This window comes from Wyeomyia smithii, chromosome 3 (assembly GCF_029784165.1).
Source record: "Wyeomyia smithii strain HCP4-BCI-WySm-NY-G18 chromosome 3, ASM2978416v1, whole genome shotgun sequence".
Lineage (NCBI taxonomy): Eukaryota > Metazoa > Arthropoda > Insecta > Diptera > Culicidae > Wyeomyia > Wyeomyia smithii.
In genome coordinates, this window is record NC_073696.1 from 221119860 (window position 1) to 221145360 (window position 25501).

The 25501-nt window shown below is 40.4% G+C and overlaps 2 protein-coding genes across 2 annotated transcripts in view; both read right to left on the reverse strand.

Annotated features, from left to right (window-relative positions):
* LOC129732929 (CLIP domain-containing serine protease B4-like) overlaps window positions 1–20747 on the reverse strand; it is a 61151-nt gene extending 40404 nt beyond the window's left edge. Inside the window, exon 1 of the mRNA XM_055694400.1 lies at window positions 15241–20747. The gene's annotated coding sequence lies outside the window, so the exon portion shown is untranslated. The remainder of the gene's footprint in view (window positions 1–15240) is intronic.
* Window positions 5–23233, reverse strand: LOC129732926 (CLIP domain-containing serine protease B4-like). Its single transcript, XM_055694389.1, has 4 exons — window positions 22599–23233; window positions 22145–22534; window positions 21981–22080; window positions 5–649 (listed from the first exon to the last, which is right to left on the reverse strand). Exons 1-4 carry the CDS (start codon window positions 22669–22671, stop codon window positions 40–42), a joined length of 1173 nt encoding a protein of 390 aa, XP_055550364.1. The 5' UTR covers window positions 22672–23233; the 3' UTR covers window positions 5–39.
* Window positions 23234–25501: the final 2268 nt, after the last annotated feature.

Consider the following 25501-nt stretch of genomic DNA (forward strand, 5'->3'; position numbering starts at 1 on the left):
CATGTTATGAGTATTATATAATGTTTACTTGAATAAAACCTAGGGATCAATATTGTTTGATATCCAGTTGACGAATTTGGTTACCTTGGTGTATACACCAGGGACATCCCTCGTGCCGCACTGCCTTCCAAAGCTAACAACTCCAGCGAGATAGTACACTGCTTGTCCCTGTTCTGAAGCAACTACATCCATTAGTGGTCCTCCGGAGTCCCCCTTGCAGGAATCTTTACCAGCTTCTCCACCAGCACAGAGGAGTCTATCGTTTATGTTCGCCATCGGATACTGCTTACGGCAAGTTTCCTCCGATACACCGTTAACTGCTACGAACAACTTGTATCGACTGCTCCGGTCGGTTTCCGTTTGGCCCCAGCCGGCCACAAACAGTTTCGTCGATTCGTACGACCGTCTGGCGGCAAGATCATCCAGTGGGAGACAAATCGGCATCACCGTATCCGAGTAGCGTACCTTCTGCGCTAACCGGAGCAATGCGATGTCATTCTGGACTTCCGTTTTTCCGCTGACATAGTTTTCATGCGGCACACTTTTGGTGACTTGGATGTCCTGCACTGGATCGTAGCAATCGGTGGGATCAAGCTCATCGCAATCTGGGTCAACACTGGTGTCCCATTCGCCCAATCGGACAGCAGTTCTATGGACGAGAGGAAAATATTATGCATGATTTGTATCTGTAGTGTTCTTAACGTGATCACGATTTGCTACCACTTCATCGCGGGGATTTTCGCTCTCCACATTATGGAATCAGAAATCAAGCAATAAAAAAAGATTTTGCATCCGCCAGTATACCAATATTGGCAGAAATCTTGCGATAGACAAAAACGGATTTAACTTCAAACAAGAAATAAATTTGCCTTTTATGTCGAACAGATTCGACAATATTAGATGTGAACAGTGAACACCGTTAGACCAAAAACCGCAACCAAGTTGACGCAAAGGGTAATAGCAACATAGGGTAAGGAACGGCTTAAGCAGTAGCGCCTATTTTAATCAGTCGAAGGAAACAGGCCTCAAACTCCTGCATTTTGATCAATATCGACAATTTCAATGATGGAAACGAAAACTTTGATTGTCTAGCTGCCTTACGAATATAAGTTATACCGTTAATCACAAATAAATCTGTGAACAATTGCAATTGAAACAAATCGACCTATATTACAGCCATTCAGGAGCCACTTCGGGTGCTGAAAAAAAACGCCTGCAAAACCGATGGAAACTGCTAAAAATAGGTTCGGGGTGATTGGAATAGTGTCCCTCGATTCGTAACTTTGATTGACGATTGTCAAAGTTCGCTAACTTAGTTTTACAATCTGAAATCAAGATCTGATAGAGAAAACGATAGCGAACAGATTGATAAACTACTGTTTGAGTTTCACCCAACACATTTCGAGTATTTCGTCTGAATACACAGGCGGTCCCTAAAGCTGCTTAACATATGTTCCCTACCCTACAAGTGAGAAAAACCAAAAATCCTATGCTCAAAATTATCCTTAGATTATCTATAAAAAAAAAACAAGTTATGTCTACCTTCTACCACAAAGTTTCGTTCACGATTGCATTGCTGATTTTACTCCGCTTCTCCACATAATAGTTTAAAAATATGCAAATTTGTAGTAAGACAAACCTTTGACAGAAAGAGGGAAAAAAGAATAAAAACATTACTGTGAATGATGTCATGTCATATCATTAGCGCTGTGTTGCTAGGTGTGGTACCCCTAGATCATATCTACTAGTGCTATCATGTGTGAGTTAATGCGTGAGAGTTTCGAGGTTTACAGGCAACACGGCCGGCAATCTTACTCTACATCGCGTATGATATAGTCCGTTACCACATATTGGCGACGAGAGGGATTTTATTTTCTGTTGATTTCGAGGAAATTTCTACCGGAAAACATATTTATAGCTGAGAAACTGAACCCGTAAAAGTACAGGTAACATTAAACAAAGGTTTTACTTGAGTTTTTGTTCCAAAAATATGAAATGAAAATTCGTCTTCCAAGGCATGAAAAGACGCCATGATTTTTTTTTGTTCTGTTGAGGCTTGCTGAAAAAAAAAACAAAAAGAGATGGAAATAGAGAATACGGAAAGAGGAAAAAAAAAACTTTGTTGACGTTAATCACCGATGACTAAGGCCAATGATTAAATTCGTTGGGGAACTGAAAACTGGTCGATTACAAGAAAAAAAGCCAATGATTGAATTCGTTGGGGTGGTACACAAATTCGCCGAAAATGCTACCAATGATTCAAATCGTTGGCATGATAAATGATGATTGTGAACCAACTGTTTTCGTTTTCTATTGCAATTATTTTTAGGATATGGATGGAAGTCAAGAGGGCCGATCAGCTGGCCAAAACCAAGGTTCAGATCAGGATAATGCACAAAACCATATGTTGGTGTTACAGACTGCACCAACGTTTAACCCGGCGACGTACAATTTACCGCAATTTCGGTACAAACACCTATCTTCCTCCGAAGTGCGCAGTGCGTGGAATGGATGGATTCGTGGCTTCGAGCGGGTCATGAAGGCTTCAAACATCACGGACGGAACGATGAAAAAAATTCAGTTACTCGCAATGGGGGGATTAGAATTACAGAATGTTTTTGATGGTATCCCAGGAGCTGACGATGAATCTGAGCAAAGCTCCGATCCGTTTGCTGTGGCAAAGGCTAAGCTAGACAGTCATTTTTCCCCCCAAACAGCACGAGAGCTTCGAAAGGTACTTATTTTGGATGATGTCGCCGGAAACGGATGAACCAATCGAAAAATTCGTTGAGCGAGTTCAACAAAAGGCGAAAAAATGCACATTTGGGAAATCCTTTGCCGAAAGTCGTCAAATCGCAGCAGTGGACAAAATCATACAGTTTTCACCAGGGGATTTAAGAGAGAAGTTGTTGGAAAAGGAAACAATGACGTTGGACGAATGCATAAAAATTGTAAATTCGCACCAAGCAGTGAAGTACCAAGCGTCAAAAATGAATGGAAAAACATGTCAAATGTCTACAGATGTCCAGAGAACGTATGAAAATTCGAACAGGAGGAATTTTCAGCAGTCGGAAGCTTCCCAAACATATGCATCACGCTGCCGTAAGTGTGGATACCTTCAACATCAGCCAAACGAAACGTGCCCAGCCTTCGGTAAGCCTTGTATGCGTTGCCGTAAAATTGGCCACTTTAAAGTTGTTTGTAAAAGCTTCAATCGAGGACAAATGGAATCCTCGCCTGCTCCGGTTTTGAATCGTCCCGCTTCATCATCTTACCACAATTCAAACGTATTCAAAAAGCCAAGAAATGTGATGCATATTGACACCCCAGACCTTGCTTCAGACCAAATTCTAGACGATCATAACAGAGTATCGGACGAAGAAGAACTTCCAGTGTACAACGTTGGGAAACCAATGACGAGCTTATTCGCTGCAAAATCGGAGGAGTAAATATAGAAATGTTGATTGACTCGGGTTCAAAGTATAATTTAATTGATGATGCAACCTGGTCAACAATGAATATGCGCAACGTGAAAGCGAACAATCTCCGATTGGATTCGAATAAGAAATTTCTCGCTTACGGAAAAGTTCCATTGAAGTTGATTGCGGTGTTTGACGCTGAAAACGAGATATTGGGAACAGATAGGAAATTGGCTTTAAACACCACATTCTACGTGATAGAGAAAGGGCAACAACCACTCTTGGGTAAAATATCCGCCCAAAAACTGGGAGTTCAACGCATCGGTTTAGAGGCGACGGTAGTAAACAGGATAGATTTGGCAAAACAACATTTTCCTTATATTCGGAACGTCGAACTCACTCTACCGATTGATCGAAGTGTGCCCCCAGTTATTCAACCTCTTCGCAGATGTCCGGTGCCATTACTGGCTAAAGTAAAGAATAAATTGGATGACCTGTTGGCTCAAGCCATCATTGAACGGGTGGAGAGACCGACGTCCTGGGTATCGCCGCTCGTCCCGATTTTAAAGGATAATGGGGACTAGACTAGGTATTCGTAACGCTCAGTTCTACTCTCTCTTTTGGATATGAAAGAATCGTACTACCACGTAAAACTATCAGCAGGCTGCAGAGATGTTACCACCTTCATCACAAACTGGGGATTATTCCGATTCAAAAGGCTCTTTTTTGGCGTTAATTGTGCGCCAGAGCTCTTCCAGAGCTTAATGGAGAGTCTACTAGCAACATGCCCGAATCAGGTAAATCAATATGTTCTGCGTGATATATTCATTTCAACAATCCACCATATTAAATTTAGGTTGGCTTTATCGACGATTTTCTGGTGTTTGGTGATACAGAGGAAGCCCATGACAACGCTTTGAAGATATTAGTTAGAAAGTTCGAGGAACTTGTGGTTCAACTGAACCATCAAAAATGTAAATTCAAACAGTCTGAAGTTATATTCTTAGGTCACAGAATTCCGGCAAAAGGAGTGCTTCTGTCAGAAGACAAGGTCCGATCAATTTTGAATTGCAGGCCTTCGAAGTCAAAAGAAGAGCTAAGAAGTTTCCTTGGCCTAGTTACTTTTGTATCCCGATTTATTCCTGATCTGGCGTCTGCTAATCATCCACTACGTGAGCTTGTCAAACAAACGTCAATTTATGTTTGGCATCAGAAACATCAAAATGCTTTTGATCTTATCAAAAAGCGGATCGGGTGCCTTGACTACTTAGGTTATTACGACGTAGCAGATCGAACTCTAGTAGTGACTGATGCATCTGGGGTTGGTCTGGGCGCGGTCCTTATACAATTTAAGAATGATCAACCACGGGTTATTAGTTATGCCTCTAAAAGTCTTTTGGAGACGGAGATGAAATATCCCCCGATTGAAAAAGAGGCACTTGCGATTGTGTGGGCCGTCGAACGGTTAAGAATTTATTTGATCGGCATTACGTTCGAGCTCGAAACTGACCATCGGCCACTTGAAACTATTTTTACCAAAACTTACAGACAGACCCTCAGAATTGAACGCTGGCTCCGGAAAGCAATCCGGAAAGCAATTATGTCCAACGATTGGGGAAATTTGGCATGTAAACCATTTGCCCCATTCCACTATGAATTAAGTTACATCAACGGCTTAACAATGCAAGGTTTGAAAATAGTCATACCAGTTGCTCTTCGAGACCGAATATGCCAACTTGCACATGAAGGCCACCCGGTCAGTCTGCCATGAAAACTCGTTTGCGCGATAAGTATTGGTGGCCAAACATGGACAGAGAAGCTGTAAAACATTGTGAGGCGTGTGAGGGATGCCGTTTAGTACATTCCGCAAGTCCACCCGAACCAATGACCAGACGATCAATGCCAGAATAGCCGTGGATCGACCTGGCAATTGATTTTCTCGGACCTATGCCCAGTGGCGAATACATTCTTGTCGTAATTGATTACTACAGCAGATATATGGAGCTTGAAATAATGAATAGAATCACGGCAGCGGAAACAATCCAGAGATTGAAGAAGATCTTCAGAATCTGGGGTAACCCGAGAACAATCACATTAGATAACGCGAAACAATTTGTTTCTAAGGAGTTTGGAACCTTTTGTGGATTGCGGAAAATTCACCTCAATTACAGTACACCTTATTGGCCTCAAGCTAATGGCGAGGTTGAGCGCCAAAATAGATCCTTACTCAAGCGACTCAAGATATCCAATGCCCTTCATGGCAATTGGAAGTCCGAACTGGACGATTACTTAATTTTGTACAATAATTCACCACATAGCGTGACGGGAAAAGCACCAAACGAACTACTCCAGAACAGGAAACTCAGATTTAAACTTCCTCAAATGGACGATCTTAGTACAATTCCACCAAACGCCGATTTCCGCGATCGAGATACTCAAAACAAATTTGAAGGAAAGCTGCGGGAAGATGGTAGACGTCGTGCGAAGCGTAGCGGCGTAGCGGCGTTCTAATGAAGAACCAACAACCACAAGACAAGCTCTCCACCGATTTCGATAAAGAGAAATTCTTGGTGGTAGACAAGGAAGGACCAAATGTTACGATACAAGGAGAGGATGGAGAGAAATGCTACGAACGTAATACGTCCCATCTGCATAAGATTACAGACCCATCAGGTAATCCAGTGTTGGTTCGGCCTATGGAACATCAAACGGAAGGACCTACCTCAGAATCTCCTCAGATACAAAATCGACACCGTGACGTCAGCCCTATGACCGCTGCTCAACCGATGGTTGCCGAACCAGAAGTAGAATCCACCATTCGAAGATCATCTCGAATTTCGAAACCTAATCGTCGCTACATTTCTTAATTCATACAATTTAAACTATTGTTATAAATATATGATCAAGTAATGTTTTAATTACAATAATTAACAAACTTATAATAAAAAAAGGGTAGATGTGGTACCCCTAGATCATATCTACTAGTGTTATCATGTGTGAGTTAATGCGTGAGAGTTTCGAGGTTTACAGGCAACACGGCCGGCAGTCTTACTCTACATCGCGTATGATATAGTCCGTTACCACACTAGGTTTTGCGAAAAATTTGACACCAATTTCCTTGCTTCTTGGAATAGAAAAAAAAAACAATTGCGGCCGGTTTCTAGGCTTCAGCGTCTCAATTAATTTGGAATAGTTTTCACTGCTCTGCGGCCGAATTCCGAGAACACGTTTCTTTGAAGAGAAAAAAATTTTTTTATTGAAAGTGTGACGTCGAGCACCCCTCGACGTCCAACAGTGCCTAATAGATACGGTCGCATTTCGGGCAACAATGCAGGATGTGATCATCAAGAGACGTCATTGTTAAGCCTGTAGTACACTGTTTGTCTAATGGTCAAATATTTGACCTTCTGACATAATGGTCAAACTTATTTGACATCATGGTTGTTGTTTGCCCGTGTTTGCCCCATGATAAAATTGGAGTGTGACAAATAATTATCTTTGACCAAATTTTTATCTGTCAAAAAGTGACAAATATTTGACGCTCGGTCAAAGAGTGTACTACAGGCTAGTGCTGGAGAGCGTTTTCTTAAAGTGCATATTCATTTATATGCCAAAGTTAATTTGATTTATAGATTAGGTAGATATAGTGAAATAGAGAGGGTTACCTTGTTTGACCAATATTCATCTAGCCTATAATTACAATTCACATTGTCGGAATTAGTACGGAGAAAAAACTGTAAAATTTTAAAGCTGATCCAACTTAAAAGGCGTTTACAAACGGGTCTGCTGGAGAAAACAGTTTTAACAGAAAGTATATGAAGAAATTTTCTTCTCTTCGAAGAAATGTGTGCTCGGAATTCGGCCGCTGGACTAGAACTTGCTAGATGAAAAAGTTTATAGGGTAACGGATCCATAAATCGCTCACTTTATTCAAGATTAACCAGTTATTCGTGATACATTTTGATGTGTTACTTTGATGATGTGTAGAGACAGTGGTAATTCGCGGCAAAAAAATTGAAAATTCGTGGGTGACAAAATATAAAATATTCAAAATTCGCGGTAATTTCGCGGAAACCTTTTTCTTCCGCGGATACACAGAGGTGATTTTTTTGGTGGAAACAAGAAACAAATGTTTTATTTAATTTATTAAACGATCATTTAAACGTACGATCCATGATTTCTGTGCATTACTGACTATAAGTACATAGTGTGTCAAATTGTCTTCAGTCATGTTTTAATATCTACAGTTTCCGGAAATCGATAAGGAAATCGAAAATCCGGAAATCGGTTGCTAACCGGAAAAGTCCAGGAAAACGTCCACGATCCGAATACCTGGCAATTTAATAATACCAATCTCACTGTCAGGCATTTGAAAATGCTTTTTTGTACTTTGTTCATCTAGCAACTTCGATTCGACTGCACACTCTGGAATTCTGTCATGCAGGTCACAACCGTGAGCGAACCGTCCGAAGACAATTCAACCCAGGCTGACAAATTCGCATTGTAAGAGAGTAGTAGTACTGTTTCATTTCCTTGGTTACGTAGGAAAAGGCTTCCCGTTGTCATCGAGATGCCCATTAATCTTCAGCGTTGTGTGTATTGCTGGTCACCATGAATTTCGCAGGTTTCAAATTGGTATGTTTCTTGATGGACACAAATTGTTGCTGTTAATCATTACTTTCGCGGCATTTAGCGAATTATTGTAATTTTCGCGGCCGATGCTGGATTTCGCGGAATTCGCGATTTACCACTTTCCCTGATGATGTGCAATATTTACTGTGTTATGCACAATAAACATTGTGTTGTACATTAGGATTGTAGTCCATCAAAAAAAACCTTTCTAGTCGTGTTAAATAGAGATTTCCCTGAATTCGACCCCGAAAATCCTAATTTTGCTCACATAAGGCCCAAATACACACACGGCGCAATGACACCTTCTTCATTCAAATAAATGGCTTGATCGCTATCCTGCCTTCCATTTTGTATGGAGAAGACGTCATTACACCTCCCCGTGTGTGTATTTGGGCCTTAAGGATCCTTTTTTTGCCCACCACTGAAATATGACGGAAACAGCTGTTAAAAGAAACAAATCAACATATGAAATGAAAATCAACTTAATTATGTAATGCAATTGGTTGATCAACTGTGGAAAGCATTGATTTCATAAATCACCTGCTGAGTACCCAGTCTTACTCGAAATTCTATGTTAGCTCTTATTGTTATGGTGGTTTCGAAGTTATTAAGGTCTGGTTGGTTGATATTCTAAGTCACTATTGAACCTATAATTTAAAACTGGATTGTGAGAAAATCATGTTGTCAATCATGGGTCAATCTTTGGTTTAACCTATAGAGTAGTGAGAGGCAAAAATACGCACGGGATGAAAGTACGCATTGGCCTTTTCGGAACTTACGAGCAATATAAACTGGTAAACATATAAAATCCGGCGACTGTATTTTTGGATGACGAAAAAGGAACAACGAATAGTAGCAAATGTTCTTTGTTCGAAAAGCATTTTGGTGGTGTGTGCTGCAGCGAAACCACGTCTGCTGAAGACATTGCAACTGCTTTGGAGGACGTTCCAGTCGACAGATTCGATGCGGATGTTTTCGTTGTTGATGAAAATGATGTCGAACTGATAACACTGTGCTACAAATGCAAGAACTTCTGAAGAGAGCTAGTGTAGGTTGTAGGTCTTGTTGAGTGTAACATTCGCTCATACTAGAAATTTTCCAAACACCCCCAAAATCTGAAGTTATGGTCAAAATACGGTTTTTTTGACCTCAGCGCATATAATATTTTTCAACTCAGTCATTTGTCAACCGATTTTCAATAATAAAGCAGTTTTAGAAAGAAAACAAATAGAGCTTTCAAAATATATACAGGTTTGTTCTAATATCAATAAAACATGTTAAGTTATTTGAGTTTATATCTAATTTTATAGACTTTTTCACGCAATTTTTCAATTTAATTTTTAATTTGCCATCTTTTTTTTATAAGAAACATACCACAAATACACTATAATTTCGAAAGTATATTCAATTCCGAATCAAATGAAAGCAGTTTTGTGGAAATTGGTTGATATTTGGCTAAGTTATATATTTTATAAAGAAAACCAAAGTTTTTGGCTTCTATCGCACATTTATTTCACGGTGCTACAAATGATGAAAAATGCAAGAACTTTTGATGTGACTTAGTGTGGATTGTAGGTTTAGTCAAATGTTACTTGCGCATTTACTTGAAGTTTTTCAAATACCCCGAAAATTATAAGTTATGTTCAAACCCTGTTTTTTTACCTTAGCTCACATTTTTATGTTTAATACGGTTATTTTTCAACCGATTTTTTTTATTTTGGCTGTTTTGGAAAGGCGAAAAATAGAGCATTTCAAACATATAAATATGTCTGAAAAGTTTACCTATATGTAATGAATAGTTTTAACATAAATGAGATGGTTTATGTAACTTTCAAATTTTTCCAAATTTATTCGCAATTTTTCATACATTTTTGTAATGATGGAGCTTCAATTGCTGTAACATTTGGAAAGTTCTTTTTAGTACTAAACGAAAACAATAGGTGTTCTTGATAAAAATATGTTATAATTATGCTGAGAAATGATTTGTTGAAATCTAAGTATATAGTGGAAAACATCAAGTCATATCTCAGCCAAATTATAACCGATTTTCATAAAAAACACTTACTGTTTTCGTTTGGCACTAAATGTACTTTTCAAATTCTACAGCAATTAAAGCTCGTTCATTACAAAAATGTTTAAAAAATTGCGAATAAATTTGGAAAAATTTAAAAATAACAGACTATTTTATTTATTTTAAAACTGTTCATCACATTGAGGTAAAATTTGAAAAAATAAAACATCTTATTTTATTGAATATAAATCATCTTATTTTATTCAAAACTATTCATCGCGTCTTTTTAGACATATTTATATGTTTCAATAGTTCTTAGTTCGCCTTTCCAAAACAGCCAAAATATAAAAAATTGATTGCAAAATAACTGAATTAAACATAAAAATGTGAGCTAAAGTAAAAAACAGGGTTTTGACCATAACTAATAACTTTTGGGGTATTTGAAAAACTTCGAGTAAACGCGCAAGTAACATTTGACTAAAGCTACAACCCACACTAAGCCACATCAAAAGTTCTTGCATTTTTTCATCATTTGTAGCTCCGTGAAATAATTGCGCGATAGAAGCCAAAAACTCTGGTTATCTTAAAAAATATATAACTTGGCCAAATATCAACCGATTTTTACAAAACTACTTTCAATTGATTCGGAATTGAATATACTTTCAAAATTATAGAATATGTGTGGTATGTTCCTCACAAAAGTAGACGGAAAATTGACAATTAAATTGAAAAATTGCGTGAAAAATTCTAAAAAATTAGATTTAAGCTCAAATAACTCAACACGTTTTATTGATATTAGAACAAACCTGTATATATTTTGAAAGCTCTATTTGTCCTCTTTTTAAAACTGCTTTATTATTGAAAATCTGTTGATAAATGACCGAGTAAAAAAATATTATATGCGCTGAAGTCCAAAAAATCGTATTTTGACCATAATTTCAGATTTTGGGGGTGTTTGGAAAATTTCTAGTATGAGCGAATGTTACACTCAACAAGACCTACAACCTACACTAGGTCCCTTCAGAAGTTCTAAATGTAGCACAGTGTAATTAAAGAGATGAAGCAATCTTTCGCTCCTGGTCCAGACGGAATTCCTATGGTTTTGTTGAAAAGTTGCTGCGAATCTCCGAAAGCTCCTCTTGCCTTTCTGTTCAACTTGTCATTGGCATCCTCCACTTTCCCAAGCATCTGGAAGTCTTCTTACATATTTCCTGTCTTCAAAAAAAGTGACAAACTAAACGTAGAAAACTACAGGGGTATTACCTCTTTGTGTGCATGCTCGAAGGTTTTAGAGTCCATCATGAACAATTACCTCTTCTTTCGGGTGAAGAATGATATTAGCACCTCCCAGCATGGCTTCTATCCAGGCAGATCGGTATCGACTAATTTACTGGAGTTCTCGTCACATTGGCTGCGTACATTAGATCAACGCCTTCAAATTGATGCGGTGTACACTGACCTGAAGGCAGCATTTGATCGTGTCGACCATCATATTTTGTTGGAGAAGCTGAGACGTTTAGGTGCTTTGGATCGACTTGTTGCATGGTTTAGCACGTATCTTTGTGAGAGACGAATGGCGGTAAAACTTGGAGCATCGCAGTCACAATGATTTTGCAATAAGTCAGGTGTCCCGCAAGGTAGCATATTAGGACCATTGTTATTCTCCTTGTTTATCAACGACGTCACATTTCTGTTGCCCCGTGGCTGCCGACTTCTTTACGCCGATGATCTTAAAATTTACCTGGTCATTAAACCGATTGATGACTGCATTACACTGCAGAACTTGCTAAATATTTTCGCCGTTTAGTGTCGCAGGAACAGACTTACGCTTAGTATTGAAAAGTGCAATGTTATCAGCTTCTATCGTATAACATCACCAATATTGTTTCAGTATACTATTGACGGAAAAACTCTTGATCGCGCACTGATGGTTGTGTCAAAGACTTGGGAGTTTTGTTGGACACAGAATTGACCTTCAATCAGCATTATTCATCCATCTTCAATAAGGCCAACAAGCAATTAGGAATGATTTTCAAGATTGGCTCACTCTACTGTTCATTAGTTCGTCCGATTTTGGAAGCTGCCTGCGTAATATGGGATCCGCATTACGACGTGTGGACTGATCGTATCGAACGTATCCAGAAATTGTTTGTTCGTCGTGTGCTTCGGAAATTACCTCAGAGAGATCCGGATAATCTTCCACCGTACGAGAATCGTTGTGCTCTGATAGGTCTGCAAACCCTTGAACAACGACAAAAGTGCTTGAAAGCTACCACCGCTTTTAAAATTCAAATTCAAAAATTAAAAGTCAACCCATGCTTGATGCTAGATATACACGAATAACCTATAGAAAGGCGTATTTAAAAAAAAAACTAAAAACCCCACAACCATCGACACCTATGGGGTTTTGAATCTAGGCCACCAGCGTGGTTGGTGGAGATGTTACCAACTACGCTAAAAAAAATGTTTTAGTTAATTTAAAATTTAGTGTTTTATATTCTTTTCACGGTGCATATTTTTTTCGAAATGCATTATTAGTTGCTAACAATTCATTCTGAGACAGTTTTTCTGTACAACCAAAGTTTTCTGAGCACTAATGCTTTGAATAGAATCTTTTGAGTCTGAAAAATATATCCACTCGCGGAGAATAATCAGTTTGTTGAGTCAACTACGTGTGCGAAGTTTCATACAAATCAAAAACGGTCGATTATTTTTTTGCATATTTCAGGTTTGCCTTAGTGCGCCAATCAATTTTTACAATTCATACAATTTAGAACTTTCAGCCCTTATTTTTATAATTTTTATAATTTACATAATTTCAATAATTTATATAATTCAGAACTATTAGCCTGGCTTATGATATTTTACAAATTGCAGTTCGATATCGACGTCCGGATTTTTTCCATGGAGGCCCAAATACGTTCCTAGGTTTGAACACCGGCGTCTTGATAAATTGAATGAAACTCATGAAATTTTCTGCGCCATATGAGAAGCTTTCGAAATTATACTCCATAAAGCGACATCCATGAATTAAGTAACGCAAAAAAAAACAATTTTTGGATAACCACTCCCAATGATACCCCATTTGAGCGTTACGTAATTTATGGATGCCGCCTTAGGCCGTCATTAAAAGAACGTGACGCCATAAAATTCATCAGCGAAAACGTCATCAGTTTCGCTTTCTTCGGGGTAAATAAGTCAAGGTGCTCCCACAGAACGTTATTATAAAAAATAAACTAAAATATCTGAGTACACAATTCGATTCGATAGGTCATACTGCATGTCAAAATTTAAAAATTGTCGTACGGTACATTTTTAAATAAGGCCCTTTTGAAGGTCGTAAAATACAAAAAGTGTTATAAAAACATCGCAATACTAAAGACTGGAACGCGCAAAAATTGGTCGACAAAAAATAGTTTCTTTTAGTCAAAATTCGTTGTACAAAAATCTTCCTATTTTTATTTTGGTAGTTCAACTCACATATTTGAAGGAAAAAACGTTCGTTTATTATTTTGGTTTGCCAAATCCAAACTGCCGTGCCTTCTGCTTAACCCCTTTCATTAAATTTTATACAGTGGTCTTATCGACCTTATCCGTCGCCAAACACCAGATAGATTTATTCTGCTGCTCGTTTCCGATGGAATCATTAGTTTTTTTTTATATTCCGTTTGACCAAGTCTCAATACTGTTCGATATGGCGTAAATCTGGGCTGTCAAGAGGGTTGTGGTCTTAGGGTACCGCAACCACGTTGTTCGCACCGTACCACTCGATCGCCTTTTTCCCATAGTGGCAGCTTGCCAAGTCCGACCAGAACAGCACAGGCCTGTTATGTTACTCTAGGCATGGTAGCAGCCGATTTTCCAGGCACTCCTGGACGTAGATCTCTTGATTGACGGTTTCGTAGTGATGGAAACGCCACTTTTTAGACCACATGTGCATATGGCCTACCAGACGAGGTATTTTTTCGGGAACTTCGATAATTTGATGGTTTTGAAAATTTAGACTACCTTCCCTTTTCCTGGTACGGTATAAAATTCCTGTCCCAGAAGCTGCTGAAAATCAACATACACATAAGTTCACATAAGTTTTGTCACCCATGGTCGAACTTTGTAAGCAGATTACATTTTTCCGGACCACCGCTTTGCCGAGGTGCCACGTCTGAATTACGATTGCAGCCGCTTCCAGGTTTCCTGGCGGTCGACAGACGCTCCCCGAAGACTTTTAAAATATATGTTACGGTCGATTTGGCCACATCCAGCAATTTTACCAATTTGAGGTGCGAGAACGTCGGATTCTTTTGCTGCGCGAGCAAACTTTTGACACGCTGTTCCTTTTGCTTGGACGCCATTTTGAAAACTGGAAAGCAACCGGTGAAAACTCATTTTAGCAACCATTGTATATACACTCAACTTTCAAATGCAACATTTTATGGTTTTTTTAATGCATTTTCAACAGAAATACACCAATTTGAAGTCGACCAATTTTTGCGCGTTCCAGTCTTTATTTATAAAGCACGTTTTTCAACCACCATTTTTTTTCTAATTTTCAGTTTACTAGATTGCTTTCCCCAGCAAAGTTGTAGAAAAATGCAAAAGAAAAAACATTTTTGAATACTACAATATTCTATCTGCACATTGGACACGATGAAATAAAGTTTTTCGTGGAACACCTCAGCTCAAAATTAGTTTTTTGTTCATAACTTTCTCTGTGATCGTCAAAATGGCAAAGGAGGCTTAGCTCAGAATGGCGCGGGGGACTAAGCTGCATGGATAAAATCTTGAAGTATTTTAAACTGTTTTGATTGGTTACGTCAATCTCAGTATTCAACAAAAAAAAACAAAACTTTTCATTATTTTTTCAATAGGGCGAACCGTAATCGGCAAACCATGTTTGCTTGTTCGAACTTTTTGCTGCGCACCTCAAAAAAACGTTAAATTCGCTCATCACTGCAGACGCACAGGCAAACTCTACTATCTAAAACCACTCCGCGTGACCTCCTTCAGTTGAATATGTTTCACGTGACCGATCATCTCGTTGAAAAGCAGAAGTATTTTCAATGATGTGGAAGAAATCGGTAATGTTTACATTACACAAAAATGAAGACAAACGAAACATTAAAAGCTATCGCGAAATCACGTCACGGCTTGTTCAAAGGTGTTCGAAATTATCGTCCTTACCTTACCTTACCAGTCAGCTCCAGGCCGAAGTGTCCCTTGCTGTTCGAAGGAGTCGTCTCCATTCAACTCGGTCCATGGCTGCACCTCGCCAGCCATATCGTCTGCGGAGGCCCGGCAGGTCATCTTCTACTTGATCGAGCCACCTTGCTCGCTGCGCGCCCCGTCGCCTTGTTCCAGTCGGGTTGTTATCATGAACCATTTTCACCGGGTTGTCGTCCGACATCCTAACGACATGCCCAGCCCACCGTAGTCTCCCGATTTTCGCCGTTTGAACGATGAGTGGTTCTCCCAGCAGCTGATGCAACTCGTGGTTCATCCGCTTCCGCCATGATCCATCTTCCATCTGCACTCCACCACAGATGGTATGCAACACCTTTCGTTCGAAAACCCCAAGGGCGGTTGGTCCTCCACGAGCATAGTCCAGGTTTCGTGGCCGTAGAGAACTACCGGTCTGATCAGTGTTTTGTAGATGGTTAACTTCGTGCGGCGGCGGATTTTATTCGAGCGGAGCGTCCTCCGGAGTCAGAAGTAGGCACGATTTCCTGCCATAAGGCGTCGACGAATTTCTCTACTAGTGTCGTTGTCAGCAGTCACCAGTGAGCCCAGGTACACGAACTCGTATACCACCTCGATTTCATCACCGCTAATATAAATATGAATTCGTCCGGCTTAAGCCTTCAGTCTGATGTACGTCTCCGTCATCTTCTCAAGGGTTCGTGCTACAATATCAATGTCATCGGCGAAGCCAAAGAGCTGAACAGACCTTCCAAAAATCGTGCCACTCGTGTCGATACCAGCCCTACGTATCACACCTTCCAAAGCGATGTTGAATAGCAAGCACGATAATCCATCACCTTGCCGTAACCCTCTTCGAGATTCGAAGGGACTCGAGAGTGTCCCCGAAACTCGAACTACGCACATCACTCGATCCATCGTCGACTTGACCAACCGTGTAAGTTTATCCGGAAAGCCGTAATCGTGCATAATCTGCCATAGCTGGTCTCGAACGATTGTGTCGTATGCCGATTTAAAATCGATGAACAAGTGATGTGTGGGCACGTTATGCTCACGGCACTTCTGTAGGACCTTCCGTACCGCGAATATTTGGTCCGTGATGGCGCGGGCACCCATAAATCCCGCTTGGTATTGCCCCACGAATTCTCTTGCAAACGGTGATAGACAACGGCACAGAATTTAAGAGAGTACCTTGTAGGCGGCGTTCAGCAACGTGATTGCACGGTAGTTGCAGCAATCCAACTTGTCGCCTTTTTTGTAGATAGGGCACACTGTACCCTCCATTAACTTCTCCGGTACTACCTCCTCCTCCCAAATCTTGGCAATAACCCAGTGTAGCGCATCAGCCAGTGATTCACCACTGTGTTTTAACAGCTCGCTGGGGAGTTGGTCAGCCCAGCGGCTTTATTGTTTTTCAGCCGGCCGATCTCCTCTCTAACCTCCTGGAGGTCAGGGGCTGGGATTCTGTCGTCATCTGCGCGTACACCGAGATCTACTACCACTCCATCGTCGTCCTCTGCTACATCGCCATTAAGGTGCTCATCGTAGTACTGCTTCCACCTGTCAATCACCTCACACTTGTTCGTGAGAAGGTTGCCGCCCAGGTCCCTGCACATGTCGGCTTGTGGCACATAGCCTTTGCGGGAACAGTTCAGCTTCTCGTAGAACTTTCGTGTGTCATTCGCACGGTACAGTTCCTCCATCGCCTCGCGATCTCGATCTTCCTCCTGGCGCTTCTTCTCCCGTAAGACCGAGTTTTGCCTGTTCCGTGCGCGTCGATAGCGCTCCACGTTCGCCCTCGTTTGTTGTTGCAGCATCCTCGCTCGTGCTGCATTCTTCACTTCCAGTAACTGTTTGCACTCGTCGTTAAATCAGTCGTTTCTCCTGTTCGGAGCCATAGTACCAAGCGCCGCTACAGCAGTACTACCTATGGCTGATCGAATGTCCCTCCAGCCATCTTCAAGAGTAGCTGCTCTTCCGTTGGTAATGCTGCTTCCAGCTGCTGCGCGTACTCCCGTGCAACCTCGGCGTCCCGTAGTTGCCCGATGTTTGGTCGCGGTGGGCGACTTTGACACGTGTTTCGCACCGTAAAAAGTTTTGTGCGCATGCATACTGCAACAAGGTAATGGTCCGAATCAATACTCGCACTGTGGTAGGTGCGAACGTTGATAACGTCAGAGATGAATTTACCATCGATTAGAACGTGGTCGATTTGGTTCTCCACTTGTGAGTCAGGTGATCTCCAAGTGGCTTTGTGGATGTCTTTGGGGGGGGGGGGGGAAGGTACTTCTGACTACCATACCGCGGGAGGCTGCAAAGTTCACACATCGTTGGCCGTTATCATTTGATGCGGCGTGCAGGCTATTCGGCCCTATCACCGGTCTGTACATTGCCTCCCGTCCTATTTGAGCGTTCATATCACCAATGACGATCTTAACATCCCGTTGCGGACAGCTATCATACACCTGCTCCAGCTGCGCATAAACGCTTCTTCCTCATCGTCGGCTCTTCCTTCGTGTGGGCAGTGCACATTGATGATGCTGTAGTTGGAGAACCGGCCCTTAATTCACAACTTACACATCCTCGCACTGATCGGCTGCTACTCGATCATGCGTTGGCGCATCCTACCCAGCACTATAAAGCCCGTTCCAAGCTCGTTGGTAGTGCCACAGATCTGATAAAGGGTAGCCTCTCGATGTCCGCTTTTCCATACCTTCTGTCCCAGCCAGCAAAGTTCCTGCAGTGCTACGATTTCGAAGTTGCGCGGATTTAGTTCATCATATATGATCCTGTCGCAGCCGTGAAAGCCTAACGATCTGCAGTTCCATCGTAGTCCTTATTTCGTCGCCTAGGTCTGTGTCGATTGTTCCGATCCGTATTAACTTCTTCGATATTTGCAACGCTTGGTGTTTTTCGGGGCGGCTTGTTGGGCCTTCCCCAACCCCCTGTCTCACCGGAGGGCCATCGTGTCAGCTCTGATTAGAGTCCCACGCTGACACCAGGACGATGAAATTATCGTCCATGAAGCGCTATTTGCTTGTAGCTCCCAATACATTTCCGTCGATCAACATGGCTTCTTTCCCATAAGATCTATAGTAAAGGATTTGACTTAGTTCGTCTCATTTTGTTCGAGTTGTCTAGGAGATGGGGAACAATTAGACACTATTTCACAGACTTGAAAGCTGCTTCTGATCGAGTCTACCACGGAATACTGCAGAGTAGTACCGAGGAAGTTAGCATTTCTGGTGGTTTCAGTAGCTCACATTCGTGATTCCGAAGACTAACTGTCCGCTGGGATTTATTTTTAAGATAGCTACTGAGTTCATGGATCCTTACTGTCTTCGATCGGTTCGGTATTCTGGTGCCTGTCTCAAACGAACTGGATTAATTGCATTTAATCTGTCCAGAAAAAAATTGTTCAATATGCTCTTTTTACACTTTCCTGGAATAACCTTCAGACTTGCCCTCATATGAATGTAAACTATTGGGACTTAAAACGTTTGAGCAGCGACAAACTACAACTAATACCGTGTTCGTTACTGAACTTTTATCCGGACAAATTGACTGCCCTGCAATACTACAGCAGATGAACCTTTACGCACCTGAGAGAGCATTCCGCACAAAGGACTACCTGTATCTCGAACCGACCAGAGTGAACAGTCCGATTGATGACCGATTTTAACGATTTTTGTCACAAATTGGTAATAATTTTACTGACATAACTTCTAATGTTTCGACACCAGCATTACTGGTCTTTGTAACGTTTGCGTCAAAAAAATTTGACAAATATTGTCAATTTTTCATGGGTTTACCTTTAAACGCACTGACAAAACTACTCATGCAGCATCAATCATAGTAACTCATGAGTTAGCAAAAAAAAAAATGACAGCTCTATCAGTCGAACTCTGGCCGAAATGGAGAAAAAAGTGAAGCTACTACGTTCAGAAGTGTGCGCGTTCAAAGAACGGTACCCCGCCGTGTCAAAAACGGACATCGTGCGCACTTTGTGAACGGCGGATACGCTCGTTCCAGCATCTACAACATCTTGGCACTATTGGACAACAATCAGTGCATCGAAAGAAAGCCTGGTTCCGGACGGCCGACTACCCTGAGCGATAAGAAGCTTCAAAGGCTACATCGCTGCGTGCGTTTGGTCGGGAGGTCGGTGCAACCAACAGAACAGTTAAAAAGTACCTGGCGAACATGGACATACATGTCAGGAAGCGACAATCCCGTTCACTGATCTCTGAGCTGCAGGCAATGACGCAGCGGCAGCGGCTGAATGAGATGGTCAAGTCGATTTTCCCGGCGAACCGCGGCGTGGCGGTGGTGATGGACACTGAGACCTATCTCACCCTGGATGGCAACGACTGGCAGGGTACTTCATATTTTACTTCCCCCACGAAGGAAGTGAGCTCCGAGATGAAATTCATTTTGCACACCAAGTTCCTCAAGAAAGTGTTACTGTGACTGACAATCAGCGAGAAGAGCATGTCAAATTCGCTCTTCTTTCGCTCCGGACTGGCCGTGAACGGGGAAATTTGTAGTACAAAGTGCCTGCCAGAAGTTGCGTCGCTCATCAAGAAATACCATAATGGTGAAAACGCGATGCTCTGGCCAGATCTGGCGTCAGTTTGAACTCGTCACTTCTCGAAGCAATCGTTGAAGGAGATGGAACGACTGAATATCGATGTGATACCAAAATCGGCGAGCTTGCCCAACGTCCCCCAGCTGTGTCTCATTGAGAATTTCTGGGCAAACCTAAAGCGATAGATCTCTCCAACAATTTTGTCGCGAGAATTAATAAATAAAACAAAGAAAGTACCTAAAAACATGCCCACACGCGTCCGCCATGTCGAATGTTCCGGTTAACTGCCGAAAGGCCGCTCGCAAGGGCGTAGAATTTTTTCGCAAGAAAGCTAATATAATTACCTTGAGTGGAAAATTTACCGAACTCAATTATCTGTCTTAGTTTTTTTTTTCCATCACCATTAAATAAAAAGTTGATTCATTGAGCGAAGTTTAAAATGTCTGTTAATAACAGGATATAAATATCTCGTAAAATTGAAACACTTTGCTTGTGTACTATCAATTTGCTTTTTGAAAATAGCAGAAGAAAATAGCATCATAGGACCTATCATAACCAGGCATTGGAAACTTTTTGTCACATAAAATTTAGTATAAAATTATAAAAAATATATAAAAATCATTGGAGCTCTTCGCAGTTTCAACCTCCTACAATTTTGAAGAACACTGCCATCAATAGTTGAGTAGGTTGGCTACTAACTAACAATAACATTTTTCAGTACGCCAATTATGCAACTTTCTCAGAGTAAAACCAAAAAACTGCGAGTTTTCAGTTTGAGCAATTACCGTCAGAACAACTCATGAAATCAGAAAAGATATTGATGTAAAAACTTCATGCATCAAGCAAAGAATCATGTAAAAATTGTGTGAAATTCATATGAGTACTAATGACCAACGAAGTGGTTAGAATAAATAACCTATACACGTCAGATTTTTTTGTTTGAACCTCAACTATGAACAAACAGAAACCGAAACAGAAATAGTTTTCGCTTAATTTGACAAGCTTTTGTTCATCACAACGGTTAATTTACATAAAATTGCTTTGAGCCGTGAGACACTTTTCAAGAATGTGTATAACTATGCAAATGTGTTCAGCCTATGCCGAAGTTTTCTTCAAAAGAGCTCTGTATATAGGGTTACCATTTGGTCGGAGTTAAAAATCAGGACAACTTTTTTCCTGCAAAAATTATATCTAAGCTATTTTTATTCTTTGAGGTAACAAAAAATAAAACAAATAATTTTAGATTTGCACTTCAAAATACGCCAAAAGACTCATATTTAACGGATTTCTCGAACGATTCAATTTTGCAACTAAACTGTTTGAAATAAACTTAACAATTGTCAAAAAACATTTAACGGTTTCAACGACTAAACAATTTCTCTCGTCAAGATTCAACCAGAGAAAAAATTTGTTCGAATTAAGTTCGTTTCTTTCCGGAACCAAAATGAAAGTACTGAACAGTTTGCTACCTTTTTGAAAACCTAGCTTCATTAAGTAAAATCAGGACAAATGCTAAAATATGAAAAATAAATCAGGACGCTTCATATGGGTTTCAAAATCAGGACATGTCCTGCTAAATTAGGACGGATGGTATCCCTACTGTATACTTCATACGTTAAACAGCAGCCAGAGCTTTGCTTCCGTGTTAAAATCGAAGCTATTCGAAATTGGCGATTCATTATCGTGTGAATTAGCGTCGTTGTAAACAAGTAAAAGCTACGCGTCTTATGTTTGTCGTTTAGGGACGGTTAATTTTTTGATTAGCCGACTAGCGTTTAACGGCGTTGAATTTTTGATTAGCCATGTCAACCATCGGCACTATCTACTAAGGGGACATCCACATACCACGTGGACAGATTTTCAACGATTTTTAATCCCCCCCCCACCATTCGTGGACAAATGCCCATATAAATTCTTTTTTTTTGTAAGGACCGTGGACATTACACAACACCCTCCCTCCCCCCCCCCCCCAAGCTGTCCACGTGGTATGTGGATGGCCCCTAAAGTGCATATGGTCACTGATTAAATTAAATAATGAACACAATATAGTTCATTCTAACTGAACTATGACTCTAGAAACTTGTGGTTATTCTTAATTTTGTAGTAATAAGAAACATACATTCATTGAAAAACTTACACCGTCCAGGATTTAGGCAGCGACAATATACAGTGAGCAGCGGTTAACACGTACAATTCGTTGATCAACGATCCTCCACAGTGGAAGCCATAATTGTTGCCTACAACGACAGCGAGCAATTATCTTCCTTTAATTACCGCCTCCCACGATCAGAGCCAACTTACTGCGTTTATCAATGTGCTGAATCCGTGCCGTCCATGGATATTCATCGATTTTTGTGCGCTCACCACCAACGATTCTGTCACTGTATTGAATACCGCAGCTAGGAGCCCTCGGCAGTAAACGTAATTTATCAACATTGAGCGGTAAATTGTCAACACGCTTTGAAATAGCCGGAGGAGTACTAGGCGCAGGTTCTACCGGCGCCCCACCGGAAGGTTCGGCACAGCATACCAGCGGTTTCTTCTCATGAACTCCACAGCGGCTTGCTTCAATGTAGCGTATGTCATTGTTATCGAGAATCGGTTTTTGTAGAACCCGCCGTATGAACGAGCATTCGGAAACAAAGACACACAAGCCAGGCTCATTGATCGGTGTTCTGCAAGTGCTCCGATCTGTGAATTGAAAGATAAACTGATCGTCTTTTCATTGATGATTCTATAACTAATTTTCACTTACATTGGCCTTCTACGACGGTTACGCTTACCAGGCTAATTAGCGCAACTAAGATTATGATCTGATTACCCGTCATTAGGATGATTCACCTTACCGTGCACTTGTCTGTCAACATCGGTCGGAGACTCGAGTCCAACTAAGGCTACTACTAAATCAGTTGATCTGACCAGCTTGAGCAGAACAGAGTCCCATACATACACACCGATCGACGTGTTTCCAGTTTTACTCACCGAAACCAGATATCACGAATGATTGGTTTTACCCGAGGTTATTGCATTCATCTTTGTGTGATATCGTTTTAAGCTTCAGTCAGGAGATTCCCGTGTTGTGCCACCCGGCTTGAACACCGGCTTCGCTCAAACCTGTTCTGACTGATCGTTCGAACCTCGGAAGTTTGGTTCGCGCTTGTCACCTGTGATTGTTTTTCTTTGTGATAAGAAGACTTCAACTGCACGATAAAATTGGGAGCAGGTATTCACTGGGTTAGTAGACGAAAACACAGCAACAAGAGCCTTCACTTATTATTCGAATTTAATAGTCCACGTAAACTTGACAACTGCAGTTCATAAAATGTTTGGTAAATATCAGATTCATGATTCTTATGTTTTATAGCATAAAAAGCAATGATAATAGACTCAACTTCAACTTTGTTCGAGGATCTAATGATAACTTTCTGCTTATTGCCCAGTTCTCAGTCAACTAGTTCTGATGCGCAAAGCCACGCGATTTCAGGTTCTCATCATTAGTTTATTCAAATGATTATGCCATTGTTAGCTAAAATTCACTGTTTATCGATTCAACATAACGATGAAACGTAGATTTGGTTGAACAACGGCTGCTCTGTATACAGCAACATGATACAATTGAAACTAGATAGCGTTTCCAGTGTAGTTCTGCAATGAATTTGAAACAAATATGGTCGGCGTGCGACCAGATCGAACCAAGCGCCAAAAACATTATTTCGAGTAATCGGCGATCGAAGTTTACTCATCCCGTATGCTTTCTGCAAGCTGCTGCAGAGAACCTTTGTTATAATAGCAGTTTAAACTGTTCAAATGATTTCGTTTTTTCATGAAAGATAGATTATCAATTTTACCATCCACTAGTGTTAAAAACTCAATTTTCAAAAAAATGGCGCTTGGTTCGGTCTGGTCGCTTGCCGACCATATGTAGAAAAAAAAAAAAAAATCTATGCCCCTATAAATTTGTTAAATTTCCCAATGAATGCTTGGAGAGTTAGAAAATTCAAAATCCTTGTAAAAGGCAGGTTTTTGATTTATAATCGAATGCACTAACATTTGCATCTTTTTGATTTTCGTATATGCTTGAAGGAGCCGGAGATCTTTCCATGGGTAAAAACTTATTTCATTTGAGAGTTATAATATTGACTTCAGAAAACCCCAGGTGATTTTTATACATTCCTTTTGAACCACACACCACCGATGTCAGTTGTGAATGCTGTACTTATTTATTTTTTGTTTATTTGACTTCAACCAAGACTCTCAAAATTATCTATACATTGATCAATTTACCGAGCTACACAATCACAAAAAAAAATATCACAGAAATTTCTACCATTTTAGGGTTCAGCCAGGTCTATTAATTTAAAAAAAAAAATTTTATTTTAAATATATAGATACGGTTCTTCTTAGTTCAGAGGAGTTGTAGATCCACTTATTCTTAACAACTTTGCCAAAGAAAGCTAGTCTCTATCTTGCATACTTTTTGCGGTATGATGAATTTAAGATTACAAGTTAGGGTGTCGCTGAAAAATCAAGTTTTTTCGATGTAACTTTTTCAATCAAGAGTTTTTGTTTGTGTCTGCTATTTAACTAGATACAAAAATTTGAAAAGGGCGTATTTTGAAAGGAAAAAACCTAATAACTTTTCTTGTGAATGAGATAGCGCTTTCTAAAAGTTGTTTTACTAGAATCAAAATTAAAAAGGGTACATCAAAAAAACTAGATTTTTCAGCGACGCCCTAACCTGCGATTTTAAATTCATCGTACCGCGAAAAGTATGCAAGATAAATCCTTGCTTTCTTTGGCAAAGTTATTTGGAATATGTGGATCTACAACTCCTCTGAAATAAAAAAAAACTGTATCTCTATCAGCAAAAAAGCTAGTTTTGCTGTTTTGACGTAGGAATACGTCTTTGTTTTTTATACTAGATTACATTTTGTGAAATTGAAAATGAAACTGGCAAATGTTGCGTCAGATTTCATACGATTATAGCAAGCGAACGACTTAATGCATCTTAGTCATTTATATGTCGGTGGATAGATAAAATGTGTAACAATTGTTTGATACAATGTTTAACATTGTTGCTTTACTGCTTAATGATGAAAAAAAGTGAAAAGTTCCAAGGTCAAGCTTTCCCATACATTTCCCTCGCTATTGGCTTGCTTCCCGAGCACGGATAACAATAATATGGACGGAATGAATTCCACTGCCTACATATTTTGACTCAACAAAGTGTTTTGTTCCCTGTCTTTCTCGAAACAGCGTGGGCACGCCCTAATGGCAAAAATCTACGCTGAACTCGATACAAAAGACTGCGTGTGGAAAATTCCGCATCAGTCTAGTTTGTCACACAATAGCAAGTGGAGTATAGCTGTTAGAGGTACGCGTCATTGAGAAACGAGAGCTGCATACGAGTCATCTTCCAGGCACTGCGGAGCATGTTACCTTTATTTTGCATGCGGCAGCAACAGTTACCATCGTACGCTTCAGGATATTTTGCTGGCACAGCTACTGGTGGGCACAGCGGAGAGCAAATTTTATGCGCGGCCAACAAAATATTCAATGCTACCGGTGCTGGTGCGATCATCAGCGTTCTGTAGCACACATTTCGAGCTGAAGATTATGAAATCAGTTCTTTTCAGAACTATAAATGTTTGAAGTTAA